At 59.3% G+C, this 17,048-nt stretch overlaps 2 protein-coding genes across 15 annotated transcripts; both read right to left on the reverse strand.

Moving 5' to 3' along the window:
* Nucleotides 1-1,155: 1,155 nt before the first annotated feature.
* On the reverse strand, nucleotides 1,156-5,305 carry EFNA4 (ephrin A4). 5 transcript variants are annotated; one of them, XM_055584086.1, is made up of 4 exons: nucleotides 5,105-5,305; nucleotides 2,693-2,988; nucleotides 2,262-2,302; nucleotides 1,156-1,858 (listed from the first exon to the last, which is right to left on the reverse strand). In XM_055584086.1, exons 1-4 carry the CDS (start codon nucleotides 5,215-5,217, stop codon nucleotides 1,733-1,735), a joined length of 576 nt encoding a protein of 191 aa, XP_055440061.1. In that variant the 5' UTR covers nucleotides 5,218-5,305; the 3' UTR covers nucleotides 1,156-1,732. The 5 variants fall into 5 exon arrangements, with proteins under 5 accessions (XP_055440061.1, XP_055440060.1, XP_055440062.1 ...); XM_055584085.1 differs by having other exon boundaries at nucleotides 2,262-2,305; XM_055584087.1 differs by having other exon boundaries at nucleotides 1,156-1,715; nucleotides 2,237-2,305.
* A 1,497-nt stretch (nucleotides 5,306-6,802) lies between these two features.
* On the reverse strand, nucleotides 6,803-16,997 carry ADAM15 (ADAM metallopeptidase domain 15). 10 transcript variants are annotated; one of them, XM_055584089.1, is made up of 23 exons: nucleotides 16,806-16,997; nucleotides 15,506-15,612; nucleotides 14,807-14,883; nucleotides 14,294-14,372; nucleotides 14,042-14,118; nucleotides 13,757-13,949; nucleotides 12,899-12,964; nucleotides 12,748-12,816; nucleotides 12,501-12,670; nucleotides 12,273-12,357; nucleotides 11,688-11,836; nucleotides 11,437-11,611; nucleotides 11,100-11,192; nucleotides 10,666-10,970; nucleotides 10,378-10,579; nucleotides 10,044-10,121; nucleotides 9,513-9,585; nucleotides 9,234-9,372; nucleotides 8,776-8,845; nucleotides 8,077-8,148; nucleotides 7,458-7,648; nucleotides 7,217-7,341; nucleotides 6,803-7,117 (listed from the first exon to the last, which is right to left on the reverse strand). In XM_055584089.1, exons 1-23 carry the CDS (start codon nucleotides 16,882-16,884, stop codon nucleotides 7,065-7,067), a joined length of 2,727 nt encoding a protein of 908 aa, XP_055440064.1. In that variant the 5' UTR covers nucleotides 16,885-16,997; the 3' UTR covers nucleotides 6,803-7,064. The 10 variants fall into 10 exon arrangements, with proteins under 10 accessions (XP_055440064.1, XP_055440063.1, XP_055440067.1 ...); XM_055584088.1 differs by having other exon boundaries at nucleotides 8,077-8,151; XM_055584092.1 differs by having other exon boundaries at nucleotides 7,577-7,648; nucleotides 16,806-16,996.
* Between the last annotated feature and the right edge of the window lie 51 nt (nucleotides 16,998-17,048).

Genomic DNA, 17,048 nt, shown 5'->3' on the forward strand with positions numbered 1-17,048 from the left:
CCCGCTAAGAATCGTGTTTTGGGGGGAGGGCCCTGACACGAATACGCAAGCACATGCACCTCCAGATACGGCATTTTGAAACCGGCCTTGAATCAGGGGGCGGGTCAACTCATGTAGGCTTCGTCCTGGGTGCTGTCCTCCGCCCCAGGCCTCAGCCAGAGCGATGGAAACAACCCAGAAGGACGGGGTGTGAGCCAGGTGTGCAAAGGGGTGGGGCAGGGGTTCGAAAACCTCCAGCATTTGGGCCTGGTCATCAGTCTCTGGACCTCTAGCACCCTCCGCCCGCCGCCCCTTCCACGCGCATGTTCACACGCCGCCTCTTGCCGCCGCAGCCCCGCCGAGCTAATCAGCACAACATCCACCTATCGATCGTTGGCTGGGTGCCAGGCGGGCCGGCACCGTGCCAGGGGAAGCTGTGGGGCACCGGGGCGGGTAGAGCGTAGCACCGGGGGAAGGGGCACCCCTTCTTTGGCTCCCCCCAGGTCACTGGTCACTGGTTAGTCTTGGGGTGGCGGGCGTCATAGCTTTGCCTGCCAGAGGTGATAGAGACAGAGTGGGGCTGAGAGCAAAGGGGGCCCTCCCTCCTCGGCCCCACCCCCTCCTCCTTATAAAAGCGAAGAACAAAGAGGCCGCTGGGGAAAGAGGCTTTGATCTGACCCCACCTTCTCAGTTCTAGGCCAGGCACCGCCCAGGCTGCCCTTACGGAGTGGGGGGACACCCAGCTCTCAGGGACCCAGGCATTCTGAAATCCAGATGCTCTCTTTCTACTACCCCTTGCCTTTTTCCCAACATCCTGCTTGGTGCTGCCGAAGCTTGAGCAGTGCCCCGAGTGTGTATGTGGGGGCTATCAGGAGCACCTGTCCCCTCCCCAGCCCAGGAAACCAGCTAGAGAGGTGGTAGAGGGTGCCAAGCTCCACAGCTGCTGCTGACACCCGCCCCACACTGCCCAGAGGGGTGCCCACTGCGGCCTGGCATGGATGGCTTGGGCACAGCTGGCATGGGGGTCAGGCCAAGCCACGCTGAGAGCAGAGACTTCAGGGAGCTCTGCTGCTGTGCCACTCCCCCCGCCCCCTGCACCCCGCTCTACACCCCCCCCACCTCCAGGGCCCAGTGTCAGGCAAGGAGCTAGAGGGCAGAGGGCAGTAGGTTGGAAAAAGCAACAAAAAGATGGGTAGTTGGTTTATTGAAGTCCAGACACTTACAAAAATACAAACTGGCATGAAATTCAACCTCATGGTAAGTCCGTCTTCACAGAAGACAAGTGAGTGGTCCTCTGGGGAGGCGAGGTGCTGCCCCAGGGAAGAGGCCCACAGGGCACCGGGGACAGATGGCAGGCCTGGGCTTCTTGCCTGACCTGGTCCAGCAATCCGCCTGTCCCCAGGTCTTCGCCTTGGCCCCCAGCAGGCTCCAGGATGCCATCCCATCAAGTCCCAGCCTTCCTGAGGGCAGGGATTTGAGCATCAAAGCCGCCGATGGAGACCTTATGTTTGTGTTGCCTCTGCCCCAAGGTGCCCAGGGCTGTCCGCTGCTCCCCTGTGGCTCCTCTTCAGCCTGTGATGAGGAGACCAATACCTGGAAGGGTCACCTCAGACCTCCCCATCACTCTTCCATCTTGTCTGTCTGGCTTGGCACTCCCAGCTCAGGTAGGGGGCAGGGGCTCCTCTCCAAGGAGTCTTGGGAGGGCCCTGGTTCCTGGGGGTGCCAGGAAGGGTCCGCTTGGCTCAGAGAACTCTCAGGAGTCGCAGAATTGGGAACAGCAGCAGCAGCAAGAGACAGAGGGGAGTGGGAGTGGCCCCTCCTTGCCACCCTGACGTGCCACTCTCTCCATGGCTCCCAACAGGATGGGCTGACTCAGGTTCTGTGAGGGGAGGGGTAGCACGGATGGGTCCTCCTGCTTCCGCAGCCTCCTTCTTGCTCTGCCCGTTAGTTGGGCACTCCCACCCCTTTCTTCAGGGTCTCCCAAACTAGCCAATCCCTCCCATAATCTGCCACCTCTAAGCCCTGACTTGCAGGTCTCCTCCCAGGTGCCATTAGAGGCTACCAGTTCAGTGAAGGCCTTGGAGGGCCTTGCCCCTGGAGATGCCATTCCCACTGTGCAGCGGAGGCTCCCACAGGCTAAAGGGGGAAGAAGAGGCCCCCCAGAGTCTAATGCTCCCAGATTCTTCCCCCTGCTCCCCCCATTCCCAAGGGCCCAACACTAGCCAGAAGGGTTGCTCCCCTGCCCCAACCCACTCACTGTCCTCCTTGCAGCAGATAGAAACCTGGAGCCTCAAGCACTGGCCAGGACTCCCCGGAGTTGGCACTGCTGGGTGGTGGGAAATTGGGAGGAAGAAGTTAGCATGGGCTAGTTTGCATGCTTCAGAGTCACTTTAAAACCCTCCCAACTTCTCCCCTCTCCAATTCCCTGGAAAACTTTTCCTTATTTTGGGGCTACATCTAGGTGCCCACCGTGTCCCTCCTCATGTCACCTTGCCCGGCTCCTCTTCCTTGCCCCGTCTCTTTATCAGCTCACTCTAGATGTCCCCCTACCATGTCCTGGACCCTTGCCTGCTCCCCCCTCCGAGGCCTGGCCTTCCTTCCTCTCCTTTCCCCACCCCTCAGGCTCTCTGCCTTGACTGCTGGCAATGGCAGGTAGCCCCACTCCCCTCCCTGCCTTCCCCAGGAGGTGGTCAGGGTGCCCATCCTCACTCACAGATGTAGTAGTAGGTCTCTCCGGGCAAGAACTCCATGCCAAGGGAGAAGGGTGTGAAGCGCTGAATCTTCTCTGGAAATCGAACAGGGCCAAAGGGAGCGAAGGGGCGGGAGCACTCCCAGCGCTTGAAGGCACTCGGCCCCTCAGCCCGGCAGGCCTTGTAGCCCGCCCAGTCCACTACGTATAATGCGAATGTCTCGGGGCCCTCAGGGGGCCCTGGACTCTCATAGTGTGGGCAGATGATATCTAGGTAATCCTTGAAGCCCAGCTCCACCACGGCGTCTCCTCGAAGCAGCCTGCAGGCACAAGGTAGATGAGGGCAGAGGGGCTCCTTGGCACAGCACACCGGGGCACGAGGGTCAGAGATACCCCTTCCCAATGGTCCCTGCCAGCCAGTCCCCCACCCACTGGAGCGGGAGCAGCTTGGGAAGGTGTTTGAGTTCCCCAGACTGACAACTCTTGAGAGACAAAGAGAGTGCAAGAAACGGATGAGGTAACGGATGCAGTTTCAGAGAAGTTAAGGGACTGCAGGGCCTATAACCACATGGCTCAAATGTGAGAAGGCACTCCCACACCCTAGCTTTTGGGTGGGAGCTGCCACCCCTCTCTAGCTCTAATGCCCAACACAAAGCCTTGGTGTAGTGCCTGTGCTTGACGAATGTTAGGTGGATGGCTGCTGTGAAGAAGCTGGGGCACAGAGGCAAGGGGCACAGATCTGGGCCCACAGTGCAGTCACAGACTAGAGATGGAGTCTGGGAACAGTATCCTCTTTAACTGATTCACAAAGAGGAAGGCTGCCTTTTTAAGATGTCAATTCGATGCTGAAAGAATGCCATAGTAAGAAAGAAAGAAAAAGAGTGGATGGTGGGAACCTCCCCTCCCCCTCCTTTTTTTGCCAGGACAACAAAGTGCCAGATTTGGAGCCCCCTCCACATATCTCCCAATCTTTGGCCTCCTCAGGACTCCCTTCCACCTCTTGGGAGACACCGGGGGAGCCAGTACGGGTGGGAGGACCTAGGACACGTCAACCCCTCCCGCATCAAGTAAAGCATGAACTACTCCCACCCCCATGCTCATCATACACAGAGCCCAACTTGACTTATGAAAGGCCCCCAACTCTCTCTCAATGGGTGGTCTCAAGACCACCTGCATCTGGAGTTGTGATAAGGAATGCAGATTCCTGCAGATTCCTGGGCTCAGCTCAGACCCGCTGGAACACAAGCTGGGCCTTTGTTTAGTTCCGCGGCATCCCTAGTGCCTGGAAAAGTGTCAGGCACAAGGAAAATGCTTAATAAATATTTGGGAATGGAATGAATGAGTCAGAAACCTCAGGGTTAGGGGGTAGAAACCTGAATTTTTAACCAATCTTCCAAGTCATTCAGAGGCAGTGGTCTGGAACACAGAGAGGAATTCAGAGGCGGAAGACAACAACAACTCTCACCATACAGCATTGGTATTGTAATGACCTGTTCTGAAGTCTGCTCACCCAGGGATCCTTCAGGATCCCAGAGGGCAGAGCCTAGGTCTTATTTCTAACCCCCAGCGCCCTAGCACAAGTCCGGGCACACGGTACACGCTTAATAAATGTTAGTGAGTGAACAAACGAACAGAGTCACAGATTGTTTTAAGTAGAAAATCAGAAGGGAAAACATGGAGAAAGAGAGAGGCAAGGAAAATTGGGGAGGAGCATGGAAACAGGGAAAATACATACAGGTTCCAAGGCAGGCAGATCAGGAAACAGAAAATAGTCGCTTATATCTGTACAGCCTTTACCTCTTGGACACACATGACTTCAGTCTACCTGACTTCCCAAGGTACTAGTCATTATTACCCCATTTTACAGATGAGATAACTGAGGTTAGGGAGGTCAGATGACTTGCCTAAAGGTGATTCAACTCTAGAAGGGCAGGGCCGAGACTGCACAGAAATAGAAGGGCCAATAATGACTGAGATGAAAGCGTTCTAGAATGAGCTCAGGAGAAAGACCGAGCGCCAAAGAGGAGGCCAAGCGAGCAGGAGAGTAACCCTCTTTCACAAGAGTAACCACCCCCCTCCGGCGCCCCGCAAGTCCGCTCGCCCCAGCTTCGGCCGGAGGAACGCTGGGGATCCCCAAGACAGAAGCGAGGGGGGCGGGGCTCGGAGTGCAGGTTGAGGTTCCCCCAGCTCCCGGCTCTGAGACCCCACCGATTGCCTTTCGGGCTGGGGTCCTCCGCTCGCCTCCAACGTGTGCGGGCTGGCATAGGGGACCCCAGGCGCGCCTCGCCCCTCCCTCCTCCCCCGCCGGCTCAAACAAAGGATCCCCGGCGCGCGGCCGGGTCCAGGCGGCGCCGCGCACAGAGCGAGTGTCGGACGCGCGCCCGGCCCGGGAGCGTGCAGGCCCGGCTCGCCGCCCGCCGGTTTCGGCCCGGCTACCTGGGGTTACTGGAGTTCCAGTAGACCGCAAGGCGGAGGCCACAGCCCCCTCGCAGAGGGGAGCTGAGGAGCACGGCCCAGAGGACAGTCTGCAGCAGGGGCTGCAGCCGCATCGCCCCCTAGGTCTGGTGTGGTCTGGCCCGGCCCGTCCCGGTCCGCTTCGCAGTCGCGACGAGAAAGGTACAAAGTGCAGAGGAGGTTTGGGGTGGGGCTTGCGAGAAGTGGGGTGGGGTGCAGAGACTCACAGGCCACGCCCCTGGATAACTTTTCACCAATGGGGTCGCGTCTCCGCCTCTTCATTCAAAGCCAACTGTGGTTAACCTTCTGGGCGCCGCAGCGCTCTCCAGCTTCGGCAAGCTGTTGCTGAGGTTGGGCCCATTTCAAGGAGGCGGCGAGGAGGGACACAGTCCCCTGTCTAGGACTTGTTTTAGAGAGGTCTTGTCTTTCGTGCTTGTGTTAGTACAGGGTGCTTCCCTGGTGGCTCAGCGGTAAAGAATCCGCCTGCAGTGCGGGAGACGCGGGTTCGATCCCTAGGTTCGATCGCTAGGCACCTGGCGGGCTAGAGTCCATGGGGGTCGCAAAGAATCGGACTGAGCGACTAAACAAGAACAATTAATATAGTGTGTGTGTGTGTGTGTGTTCAGTTGCTCAGTCGTGTCTGACTCTTTGTGACCCCATGGACTGTAACCCGCCAGGTTCTTCTGTTCTTCTGTTCTTGGGATTATCTCGGCAAGAATACTGGAGTGGGTTGTCATTTCCTTCTCCAAGGAATCATCCCGACCCAGGGATTGAACCCGCGTCTCTTGCGTCTCCTGCATTGGCAAGTGAATTCTTTGCCACTGCACCACCTGGAAAGCCATAATACAGGGTAGAAAGCCTGATTAAATCTTTGGAAGATTTAAATACGGGCCCACGCCTCTCACTCAGAAAGAGGCAAGAGAGGTGCGGGGCGAGGATCCATGAAGTTTATCCAGCCATCTTATGCACATTGCTCCTTTTTTTTTTTTTTTTTTTTTGGACGTCTAGAGATACAGCGAGAGGAAGGGACAAATCGCCTCCCGGGGACCCCCTCACCCCACCCTTTACAGAGCCTCAAGTGGCAAGCTTGATGCTTACCTTGGGATTGGCACCTGTCCCTTTCCACCCCACACCTTCGTTCTGGGAGAACGAAGGCCACAGTCTCCAAGACGAAGCAATGAGGTGGTTGCGGGCCGGTACAAAGCACCTTTGTTCCCAAACCCTCCGGTGGGGTGGGGGAGGGGGGAGGCAGGTGTGCAGCCTCGGAATCGTGGGAGCCGCTGCCCCGCCCTGTCCCAGCTCCGGGGCTCTGAGAACACCAGCTAGTTCCATTTTCCCCAGCCACTGGTCGGAGGGTGGGGAAAGGCGAGTCCAACAGCTTGACGGGTTTGTCAGTGGCCGCCGCTAAAAGGCCGCGCAGCGTTGGGGGCGAGAACTTGGCGACTGGGGGTGGTAGAGGGCATACAGCGTTCTTTGTGGTACTGGATTATGCAGAGACATCACAGGCTAGGCAGAAACAAGCCGCGAGCATCCCAGGGATCCTCTCACCCAGCCTGGGACTCTAGCCCTCCCTATCCTGTCTTCGTCTGAGGCGGCAGCGTCTCCTGGCGGCCAGACCTGGAATCGCAATTGGGGAGACCCTCCTTCCCAAAGCAGACAAACTTAGAGGCGTGCTCCCAAGACCTCGCTTTTATTGTAACTCAGCAGACAGGCTGTGCGCACTTACTTCATCTCCGTCCAGCTCCCAGACCCTCCCCAACCCCCAGATGCCGCGGCGTGGGCCAGTCCCCAGAATGCTGTTTGACAGCAAGTGGAGATACCCGGTGTCTTAAGACTCCTGCTCCACAGCGTCCAGGCTCTGGCTCCTTCAGTCACCGTGGGGGGCTTCAGGGGTCAGGTCTGCCTATTGGCGTCCTAAGTCCAGGCTGGAGGCAGCAGAACCTCAGGAGAAGTTAGAGGTAGAGCGAGGACGCTGCTGGGGGCGGCGGCGCAGGCCTGGAATGTGGAAAGCCAAGAAAAAAGGTCAGAGGTGCTATTTTCCCAGACCACTCGCCCAATCCACCCATCCTCCACGCCTCTCCTCTCCTCTCCTACCTGGAGGGTACCACTGGAGGCGGGATTCCAGCTCCAGGGCCAGAGAGATCACCAGAAGGGCGCCGGCCGTGAGGGTCAGCAGGCAGTGGCTTTCTCGGGGGTGGGGGCTTGGTGGGCCCCTGTGGCTGAGAGAGAGAAGGAAGCTTGGGAGAGCATATCATGTTGTTCACCTCTGACACTGATGCTGGGGAGCACCAGCTTGAGAGGTGGCACCATAGGTCACCTGTGTCTCCAAACGAACCTGTTACCATTAAAGATGCCACTGGGGTATGTGGCCTCAGGCACAGAGGGCGTCTTGCCACCAGCACCACGGCCCTGGGTGGGGGGAGAGGCTGTGCCCTTCTCTCCCCCCACGGTTACCTTTGGGCGCCTCACCACCGGGTCAGCGGGCAGAGGGCGGGTGGGGGGATTGGGTCGGTCTGCCAGCTCAGCCTGAACAGAGAGAGGGGCAGTGACTATGAGAGCACAGCCAGGGGCAGTGGACATGCGATGGGTCTCCCCAAGGGTTCAGGTCAACATGCAAAGTCAGCCAGGGGGCAGGAGAGAACTGGGGCATGCGCATGGGGCTTGAGCGCATGCCAGGAGAGGCCTCAGGGGAGAAAGGTGGGGGGGGGTGTCACTGGAGGGGGAGGGGTGGTCCCTGGCCAACTGCAGTCCCACCACTGACCACTAGATGGTGGTAGAAACCAAGGCAGGAGGCTCACCCTTTGCTGCTTCTGGGGCTCAGAGTGTCTGAAGGCTGAGGGCACCCTGGTCCCCTAATGACGAGTGCTACTGGCAGGGAACAGGGATGAGAGCTGCGGTTGGGCACCAAGCCTCCCACCTGCCCTGGGCCAGGACCAGGCCTGGCCCAGATTTACCTGGAGTCTCTTGGGCACAGGGTCAGGAGGCAGCGGCCTTGAAGGAGGGGCCGGGAAGCCAAGAGCACTAGCCTGCTGAGAGAGCAGGAGGAGCAGACAGGCAGGGGACAGGGGAGGGAGCAGAAAGACAGATGTGGGCAGAGAGGTGTTAGTGCTCAGGGATGGGCAGCCAGGGCCCCAGGGGCAGTGGGGGCTGTGCATGCGTGCGGTTATTCAGTTGCATGCAGAGGGGGTGACAAGTGGTGGGGTAGGCATGCAGACCACCTCCACACACACACTCCTGTCATCAGATCCAGGGGGCTCAGGGCAGAGGCACTCACCAGCCCTTCTACACCTGGTGACCAGGGCCTCATCAGGTCCTGGCACACTGAAGACCACTCTGAGCACCCCCTCATGCCCTCCTGGGGCGCCACTGCTGGGAGCACAGGTAGACCCGCCTTTGAAAGCCACTGGCTTGGCCAGCTCACAGAGCTCAGCGCCCCTTCCTCTAGGTGATTGCCCCTCCCAGTCCAGACTGGACTCTGCTTCTCAGCCTGCGGCAGGGGAGGTGGCGGGAGGGCTGGCCCTGACTCCAGTGACTGACTCATGGGCGATGCAAGTCTTATCTCTGAGTCCAGAGCCTTGGACACCCCCACCCCAGGGCCCAGGCTGGATTCCTGGCTGGGTCGGGGCCCTCTCTGCTCTGGCATACAGACTTACCTTGGCACCTGGCATCACGAGGGCCCTCTGTGGGGGTCCTGGGCGTTCTGGGGGACCAGACTGGGCTGCCCTGAGCATGGAGAAAGGCAAGCAGGGCGAGGGCTCAGCCTCAGGCCATTTTGTGCCCATAGGCAGCCCTGGAGTGGGGTTAATCCTATGTGGCCCCTTGGAGCATGGTTTAGGCCAAATCAGAGGTGAGGAGGGGAAGCTGATCAGCCTGAGGGAGGGCCCCACTCATCCAGCCCTGGGGCTCCTGGAGAGAAATGGTCCTAGTACCACAGTGGCCCCACCTGGGTCTACATGTGAGGTGAAGAGTTATGGGGCACAAAAAGTGAAGGGAATAGGGAAGGGGCTGTATGGGGTGTGGTCTGGGGGCTGCCCAGGGGGTGGGAGCAGGGCTCCAGAGCTGCTGTCCTTAACAGAGATGTTGAGAGAGTTGGTAACAGGGAGGCTGGTACCTGTATTGGCAGCTGGGTCCTTTGAGCTGGCAGAGTCGTTGGCGCAAGCGGGCACGGTGCCAGTAGCTGGCACCAAGGAGCACCAGGACCAGCAACAACAGGAGGCTGAGGGGCAGCCCTGTGGTCAGGGAGCTGGTTGCTGTGGGTGAGGTTAGGTGATCAGCAAAGGTGAAAGGGTCAGGGGTCACAGGGAGTCAAGGAACCAGCAGTGAAGGGATCAGGAAAATAGGGGCGATGAAGGATGCCCTCTCAGCTGCCCCTGCCCCTGCCCCGTGCTACCTCTGACGTGGGTGGTGCAGTCTGGCGGTGCCCAGCCCTCCTCACAGTGGCAGCGTCTGTTGCTGTCGCAGACCTAGGATGCACAGGTGGGACAGTGAGGAGCTGGGCCCTCGGGGCCGTGTTTCCCTGTCCCCAGCTTTTCAGGATCTCAGATGTCCTGCCTCCTCCCAGCACGGCTGGGAGGTGTGCTGAGGATGAGGAGGTGGACCGCTCTGGAGAGAGGGACTCTATCGGGGCCAGCGGCGGAGGAAATTAGACTGAACGCACGCTGTGAGTGCCTTCTATCTGCCAGCCACTGTGCCAGAGCGAGTGCTGTACTCATCTCATGTGCCCCAGGAGGTGGGTACTACTATTATGCCCGTTAGATGAGGAAACTGAGCTCAGAGAGGTGAATAACCTGCCCGGGTCCCACAATTAAGACACAGTAGAGCAAGGATTAGAACCCAGGTGTGTCTGTTTGCAAAGCCCACCATTATTTTCCTTCCCAGAGGCTCCCCTGCTTCCCCTTCATCTCCCCCCATGCCAGCTCACCCCATGCCCGTGGCATCTCTTTCGACATTCCTGTGCTCCCAGGACCTCTATTGGCTGGCACTGCTGCTCAACACACACCTGCCCAGTGGGGAGAGAAGAGCAAAGATCACCCTCTAACACGCTTTACTGGCACTGGGAGGCTGAGGCCCACCACACTTTTACAGATGGGGACACCGAGGCTCACAGGACCACGGACTCTGCCCCCTCTGAAGTGAGAATCTGAACTCCCCTCAGAGACTGCACTGTTTGCATTGGTGGCTAACGAGGCCTGGGCACTGCTCACAGCAGTTCCGACATCCCTCCCCACCTGGTCCTGTCCACTGAGGCTGCTCACCAGGCCGGGGCCACAGGCTGTGCCAGGCAGAGTCAAGAGGGGCTGGGCCACGTCGTTGCCCAGGTCCAGGTGTACCCAACTGCAATTCAACTTCAGCTGGGTCCCGTTGGCTTCCAGCATCTCCCAGCGAAGATCTCGGGCTGAGCCCAGCAGAGGCTGAGCCCTCCCGCCCTGGCACTGGAGTTGCCCGCACATGGCATCTCTGGGGTGAGGGAGGAGGTACAGGGTCAGTGTGGTGGAGCCAAGATGCCCACAGGCCTAGAGGAGGAGCCAGGCTCCCTCACTTACCGAGGGGCACAAGACACATAACTGCCATCAGGGTTGCGCCCACAGCTCCCAAAGGCGTCCCCTCTGGTATTGGCAGTAAGGAGGCAGAGCGGTGCGGCGGGCTTGGCCCCAGGCCCCCAGAGAGCCTGGCACTGCTGGGCATACGAGGCACAACGTCCTTGCATGCACACAGCCTGTCCACCGGCACATGGCTCACCGTCCCCCATGCTGACATCCGGGGGGCACTGGGAGCTGTCTCCTGGGCAGAACTCAGGCAAGTCGCAGTCACCTCTGGTGGGGCGACACTTCCAGCCAGCTGGACGCAGCTGTGGAGGGTGGGTGAATGTCAGTGTGGGGGTGGGGCAAATCCAGCCAGGCCCTGGGAGTTGGAGTGACCTTTTCCACCCTGGCCCCTGGCAGGTGGGCTCTGGGTGGCCGGTCCAGTCTGTGCCCACCTGGCAATTATGACAGCAGAGTCCATCAGATGCGCACTGGGCCCCTGGCCTCAGCTGGCAGGTGAAGTAGTCACAGCAGGGATCAGTGCAGTCCTGTAGGGAAGGGCACAGACGGCCAGGCATCAGAGCAGGCTGGGCCTGGGACCCCACCCCAACCGCCTCCTGGAGCCGGAACCCTAGGCATTTGCACGGCAGATGAGAGCTGGAGCCCCACAGTCTGCCTGCTGTCCCCACAGACAGGCAGGCGGGGAAAGGGGCTCTGGGGACTTGGAGACAGCCGATGAGCCAGGGTGAGGGCACAGAGGTGCAGGGCCAAGGCTCTGGGGGAGGCGCTTACATCTGGGAAGCCACAGTCACACTGCTCGCCGGGCTCCACCAACATATTTCCGCAGACACTGGCCATAGAAGGCAGACTGGACAGCCGTTCAAAGAGGCAGCTGCCCATCCCACCCAGGAGGGCTTCTTCCAGGGCCTGTCGGCTGCAGTTGCTGAAGTTCAAGCCTGGCAGGAAGCTGGGGATGACAGCAAGGAGGTTGGGGCTGCGGACCTGCCCCTGCCCCCTCCACCCTCCACCCTGCAGTTACTCACTCTGTGGAGGCCTCCATGATGCAGCTCTTGGCTGGGGCTGGACCCGGACAGGGGCAGCTGTTCCCAGGGGAGTCGTGGCCCAGGCCCAGGCTGTGTCCCAGCTCGTGGGCTATTGAGGAGGCGACTCCCAGGATGCTCGTGGAGTGGTCCTGTCATTGGGGAGGGGATAGCCCAGGTCGAGTACCAGCCTGATTGCTCCTGTTCTCCCTTCATCTGGCCTCTTGGGCCCTGAGCAGGTCCCACCTCCCTCCTTAAGTGCTTCTAAACCAGGAGGAGAGCCCAGGCCTGGGTGGTAGGAAACCTGGGCTCTGGCTCAGCTCTGTTCCCCATATCTCACTGTATGGCCCTGGGAGAGCACCGCTGTCCTTTGGGCCTCAGCTGTCCCCCCGCCCCCTTGAAATGGGCAGAGCTTCTAGGTGAAGACATGATGAGCTGGCCACAGGCGAGGGGCAACTTTCATGTACCCCTGCCCTCTATACCCTCAGCTTGGGGCTGGCAACTTTGCTGGGGGTTTCCATGAATATATGGCGCCACAGCTGGCAGGACGTAGATGGGGAATGGGGAGGAGATGTGGTCATAGCTCACCATGTTCACGCCTCCTGAAAACTCAGGAGAACAGATGGAGTTCTGAATGGCCATGCCCACCGTGGGCCCAGAGAATGAAGTGGCCCTGTGGGATTGAGAGGTCAAAGGTTAGGGCTTCAAAGTAAAAGTGGCCAGAGCATCAGGCCCTCAGGGAGGGAGTTGGGGTGTGAAATTGGCCAGGCCAAAGCAGAGCCAGACCCTGCTGGCTGACCCTGGGGGAGGCCTTACGTCACCAGCTGGGCGCTGTCGTGGGGCAACCGAGGCAGCAGGTTTGTCCGGCGCCAGTGGAGGAAGCTGTCTAGTGTGAGACCTGGGTTCTGGCTTATCTCTATCAGGTTGTGCTGGGTCCAGGCCTCCAGGCCCACTAGTGCCACCCGGACGTTCATGGGCCTGAAGAACTGAAAGAGAACTGGGACTCAGGAGAGGGGTTCCCGAGGTTGGGGGCCATAGGCATGCTGTCAGGCCTGACACTCACTGTGTCCAGGAGGAGGGCCACTTCCAGGGTGCGGTTCAGGAGGCTCTGGAAGTCCCGGTGCCTCTTGACCTGCGGGTTAAGAAAAGTGGCCAGGAAAGGTAGCACGGCTGTCAGAGGCCAGGGGAGGGCAGCCAGGGCCCGGCCAGCTCACCTCGGCATGGTCAGCCACAATCACCAGCTCAACAATCTTGGTCTCTGTCACCACGTCCCGCCTCCACTGTGGACAAGAGGAAGGAGCATCAGGCACACCCACCAGTCACCACCCGCAGCCACGCCCACCTGGCCAGGCTGTGTCCACACCCACCCTGTGTGGTCAAAGCGAAGACAGTGAAGAGTCCATTTTACAGAGAACCACTGAGAGCCTGGGAGGCCGGGGACTTGCCCAAGTGGACTAAGAATAGGTTATGAAGCTGGGAGTAGAGCCCTGGTTTTCTGGCTTCAAATTCCGTGCTTTTTCCAAATTAGGAAAAAAAAAAAAAATAGCTGACACCATGAAATACTTAACATATGCCAGACAGATTGGCGTTCTAAGCATTTACATACATATATATATATGTATGTAGATTCATTTAATTTTCACAGTAATCCTATAAGGTAAGTAGTTCCATTATCCCCATTGAATAAATTGGGTTCTTACTGCTTGATGATCAGTAACTATGTATTTGCTATATCCAAGTGAGAGCTCTCTGCGTTTGGATCATAAGACAGATGAAGGGTTTGAGTCAAGTGCCTGCATCCAAATCCTGGAAATACCATGTATTAGTTGAATGGCCTTGACCAAGTCGCTTAACCTCTTAGAGCCAGTTTTCTCACTAAAACAGAGCTCTGGATAGCACCTACGCCCCAGGGTTGCTGGGGTGAGTGAAGGAGTTAATGTTTACACAGCGCCTGGTGCTGCGAAATCACTCCATGAGCAGGAGCTGCCGTTACTATGAGCCAATAGTTCTGAGGGCCAGGGGGCCAACCCCAGGAACAACAGAAGCCCAGCCCTCCTGCTTTCCCTCCTCACCCGGTGAGTGTGACGCTGTCCCAGGGAGTGCTCCGGTACAGCCCGAGGGAGCACAGATGTGGGCCAGCTCAGGGCACAAGTGTGGTGTGGCAGGAGGAGGTCTTGGATCCGGGAGACAACTGGGGGACCCTGAAGGTCCCCGGGCCCCAGCTCCACAGAGTAGCTTCTCTCTGGGGACAGGATCACTAAGCCCCTAAGCAAAGATGCAGGAAGTCAGAAAGCTTACAAGCTCCATACCTCGTTTACCCTCACTCTTTCCACCATCATGGAATTGACCCCTTGTACCTGAGCCCGGAGCAGGTGCAGAGAGAGACCCAGGAGTGCGTGTAGCCACGCACTCTCCCCTCGTAGCAGCAGTTCTCCTACAGCAGAGAAACATGAGTGCTGACCTGAAGGCCAGGCCAGATCTGAGCCAGGCGGCTAGCTTGTTGGTGAGGATATGCAGTGTCCTCCCATCCTCTAGGAATGCCACCTTCCAGTTGCCCCTTCCCTTAATCCCCTCGGGCCAGAAACAGGGCACAAGATGGCCTGACTCACCAGAGTATGTCCCTCACCGACCACCCGGGTGCCATCAGGCTGGTACCACACCAGGGTTGGGCGGCCTGAGACTAGCTCCCTGCGGAATGAAGAAAAAGGAGGGCAGGATCAGCTGCCTCTTAGGATAGTGCAGTGACAGCTTGAGGGCTGGAGGCAGTAGAGGGGCGGCTGGGGGCCAGGCAATCCCCCTGGCCGTCCTGCTTCCCCTCAAGTAGCAGAATATGGTGGTTGGGCCATAGACTGGCTACAAACCCAGGCTATCTGGGTTCCAATCTAGTTTTTAGCACCCACCAGCTGTGTGACCTTGGGGGAGTTATTTAACCTCTCTGTGCCTTGACTTCTTCATCTATGAGGCCAATAATAATACAAACAGTATCTACTTTATAGAGGTTGTTACAAAGATTTAGTGAGTTCAGGCTCTTAGTACCTAAGTACCACATCGTAGTACCACATCATAGATGCTATATAAGTTGTTAGTCCTGTTATTAGTAACATTACTGCTATCATTATTACCTATTCTGCAGCAGCTCCAGGATATGACTCTCACCATCCAATTCCAGTTTGATCCGCAAAGCCTCAGGCAGACTGGTCTGTGGGCACCAGAGGGCATGTCACCTCCCTGGCCCTGTCTGTAACTCCTATCTTCTCTAACCAGAAACCCTCAGGCCCTTAGGAGAGCACCAACGATTAGATCATTGGTGGGGGGATCCCGAGGGAGGGGCCAGGAAGCCCTGCCTGGCCTGGGGCATTGTTCTGGGGGGTTGTGTGGGGAGGTCAAGGAAGGTATCTGAGCCGCCCCTTCTCGGCTTCCTGCCCAGAGAGGAAGCATCATGGAGGGCCCAGTGCAGGCCCCAGCCCTTCCTCTGACTCAGCTTTAGAATTGGGAGGGGAGGGTATCTGGTGGGGCCCGACCCTCTCCAAGTCCCCCCACTGAGAGAACCGACAACATGAGACCAAGAGAGCAAGTTTGGCCTCAGTGGAGATGGACGACATGGGTGGGGCTAAGGCAGACAGATGTGTGTGTAGATGGGAGTGGGGGGGATAAGTGAAGCCAGGTGCTGGGGTGTGCAGGGAGAGGCGGCAGATGTGGGATGGCCATGCTGCTGTGGAGTCCACTCACCCGCTCTCAGCCTGTCTCTGTCTGGAGACACCTGACTACTCAGGGTGGTGGGGGGTGTGAATGTATTTCTTTGAGGGGAGAGAGAGGCTCACCTGAAGCGCCTCTGCTAGGCTGAGTGTGGGGTTGTCCTGAAGGATCTGGGGCTCCAGAGGTCCATTCTGGGCCCTCTCTGGCCTTGCCTGCGTCTCCTCAGTGACACCTGCAGGGTTCCCAGGACACCCCAAAAGAGTGCTGAGAGAATCAGTGCCAGGGTGGAGGTGGCTGCTGCCCTCTGACCCACCTGGCTCCCAACCCATCAAGGCTCTTTTCTGCTTGAAGGACTCCTACATTGCATTCTGGGACTTAAAGGAGAATACTGGGGATGGGTGGGGGCTTCTCTCCAGTGTTTCCCTTTCATCCCACCAACCATCCACAAGTCCCCAGAGAAAGAAGTTCAGCTTGCCCAGCCTGTTGTCCTTCCCTGTCCCCCTCAGACCAATCCCAGGTTCTCACAGGGACCCTCCCCCTGTTCCCACTCCCTCCCAACCCCCTCCTCCCCTGGAACGCCCCCTCTCAGGACTGGGCGAAGCCTTGTGGCCCAGTGCCCACTCACCCTCCCTTTCCTCACATCAGAGATGCCGGGAACGCCCATTTCTGGGTGAGCATTGCAAACACCCCCCTCCCTAAACACCCCTCATGCCCAGTTAGGCACACCCGCTCCCCACAGCCTCTGCTTCCTCCCGGAGTCCGCCCCCCGCCCCCAATAGCCCGCTCTCCTCCGGACACTCCACCCCCGCCTGCCCTCTCGGCCCCCAGCCCAAGACAGCAGCGGGAAGTGAAAGTTCCAAGGAGGAGTTGGTGTCCCAGCCTCTTTCCTGGCCAATTCTCCCATTCCTGGCTCCTCCCGGGCCCCCTCCCGCTCGGCGAGCTTTCTGGTGGGATCAGCACCAGGGTGAGGGGTGCCGGCGTCTCGGGCCTGGGATGAGGGGCCAGGAATTACCCTCTTCGCCAAACCCTAGGAGCCGTGCCTACTCGGCGCCCTGGCACCGGGTGGAACGATCAGCTAGGCCCCAGAGGAGCGAAGACGTCAGTCCCGGGGAGCAGAGCCCCACTATCGCGATCCTGAGAGGGTGCTGGGCGAGGCCCCGCGGTGCCCAGTCCCGGAGCCTGAAAGTGTCCGCGGGGATCCTGCAGAGGATGACCAGCCCGGGGGCGCCGGCATCCCTCCACCTTCCCTCCCCACTTCATCTCCCCGTCGCCGGGTCCTCGGCCCAGAACATCAGACGAGGGCAGGCTGTGCTCTGGATCGGGGTCTCTCCGGGTCTCCGGCCGACCCCAGGACCCCAGGGCCTCCCGACTTCCCCGCGCGTCCTCCCAGGGCGACCCCCGGCCCACTTCTGGTCAGGCACTCACCTATATCTGGGAGCGGCCGGGACGGCAATGGGCTGCCCGCGCCCAGGAGCCCCAGGGCCCAGAGCAGCGCCAGGCGCATGGCAGCGCCGCCCGGGGCCGGGCGAGGGCAGCAGGTGCTGGGCCGGGCGCCGAGAAGCCGCGGCTGCCGGGTCGGCTTCTCGCACCTCGCAGCCAGGCGCAGCCACAGGCCCCTCCCAGGCTCCTCCCACTCGGACAGAGCCAGGCCCCGCCCCGAGGCCCCGC

This window comes from Bubalus kerabau, chromosome 6, assembly GCF_029407905.1.
Source record: "Bubalus kerabau isolate K-KA32 ecotype Philippines breed swamp buffalo chromosome 6, PCC_UOA_SB_1v2, whole genome shotgun sequence".
Classification (NCBI taxonomy): Eukaryota; Metazoa; Chordata; class Mammalia; order Artiodactyla; family Bovidae; genus Bubalus; species Bubalus kerabau.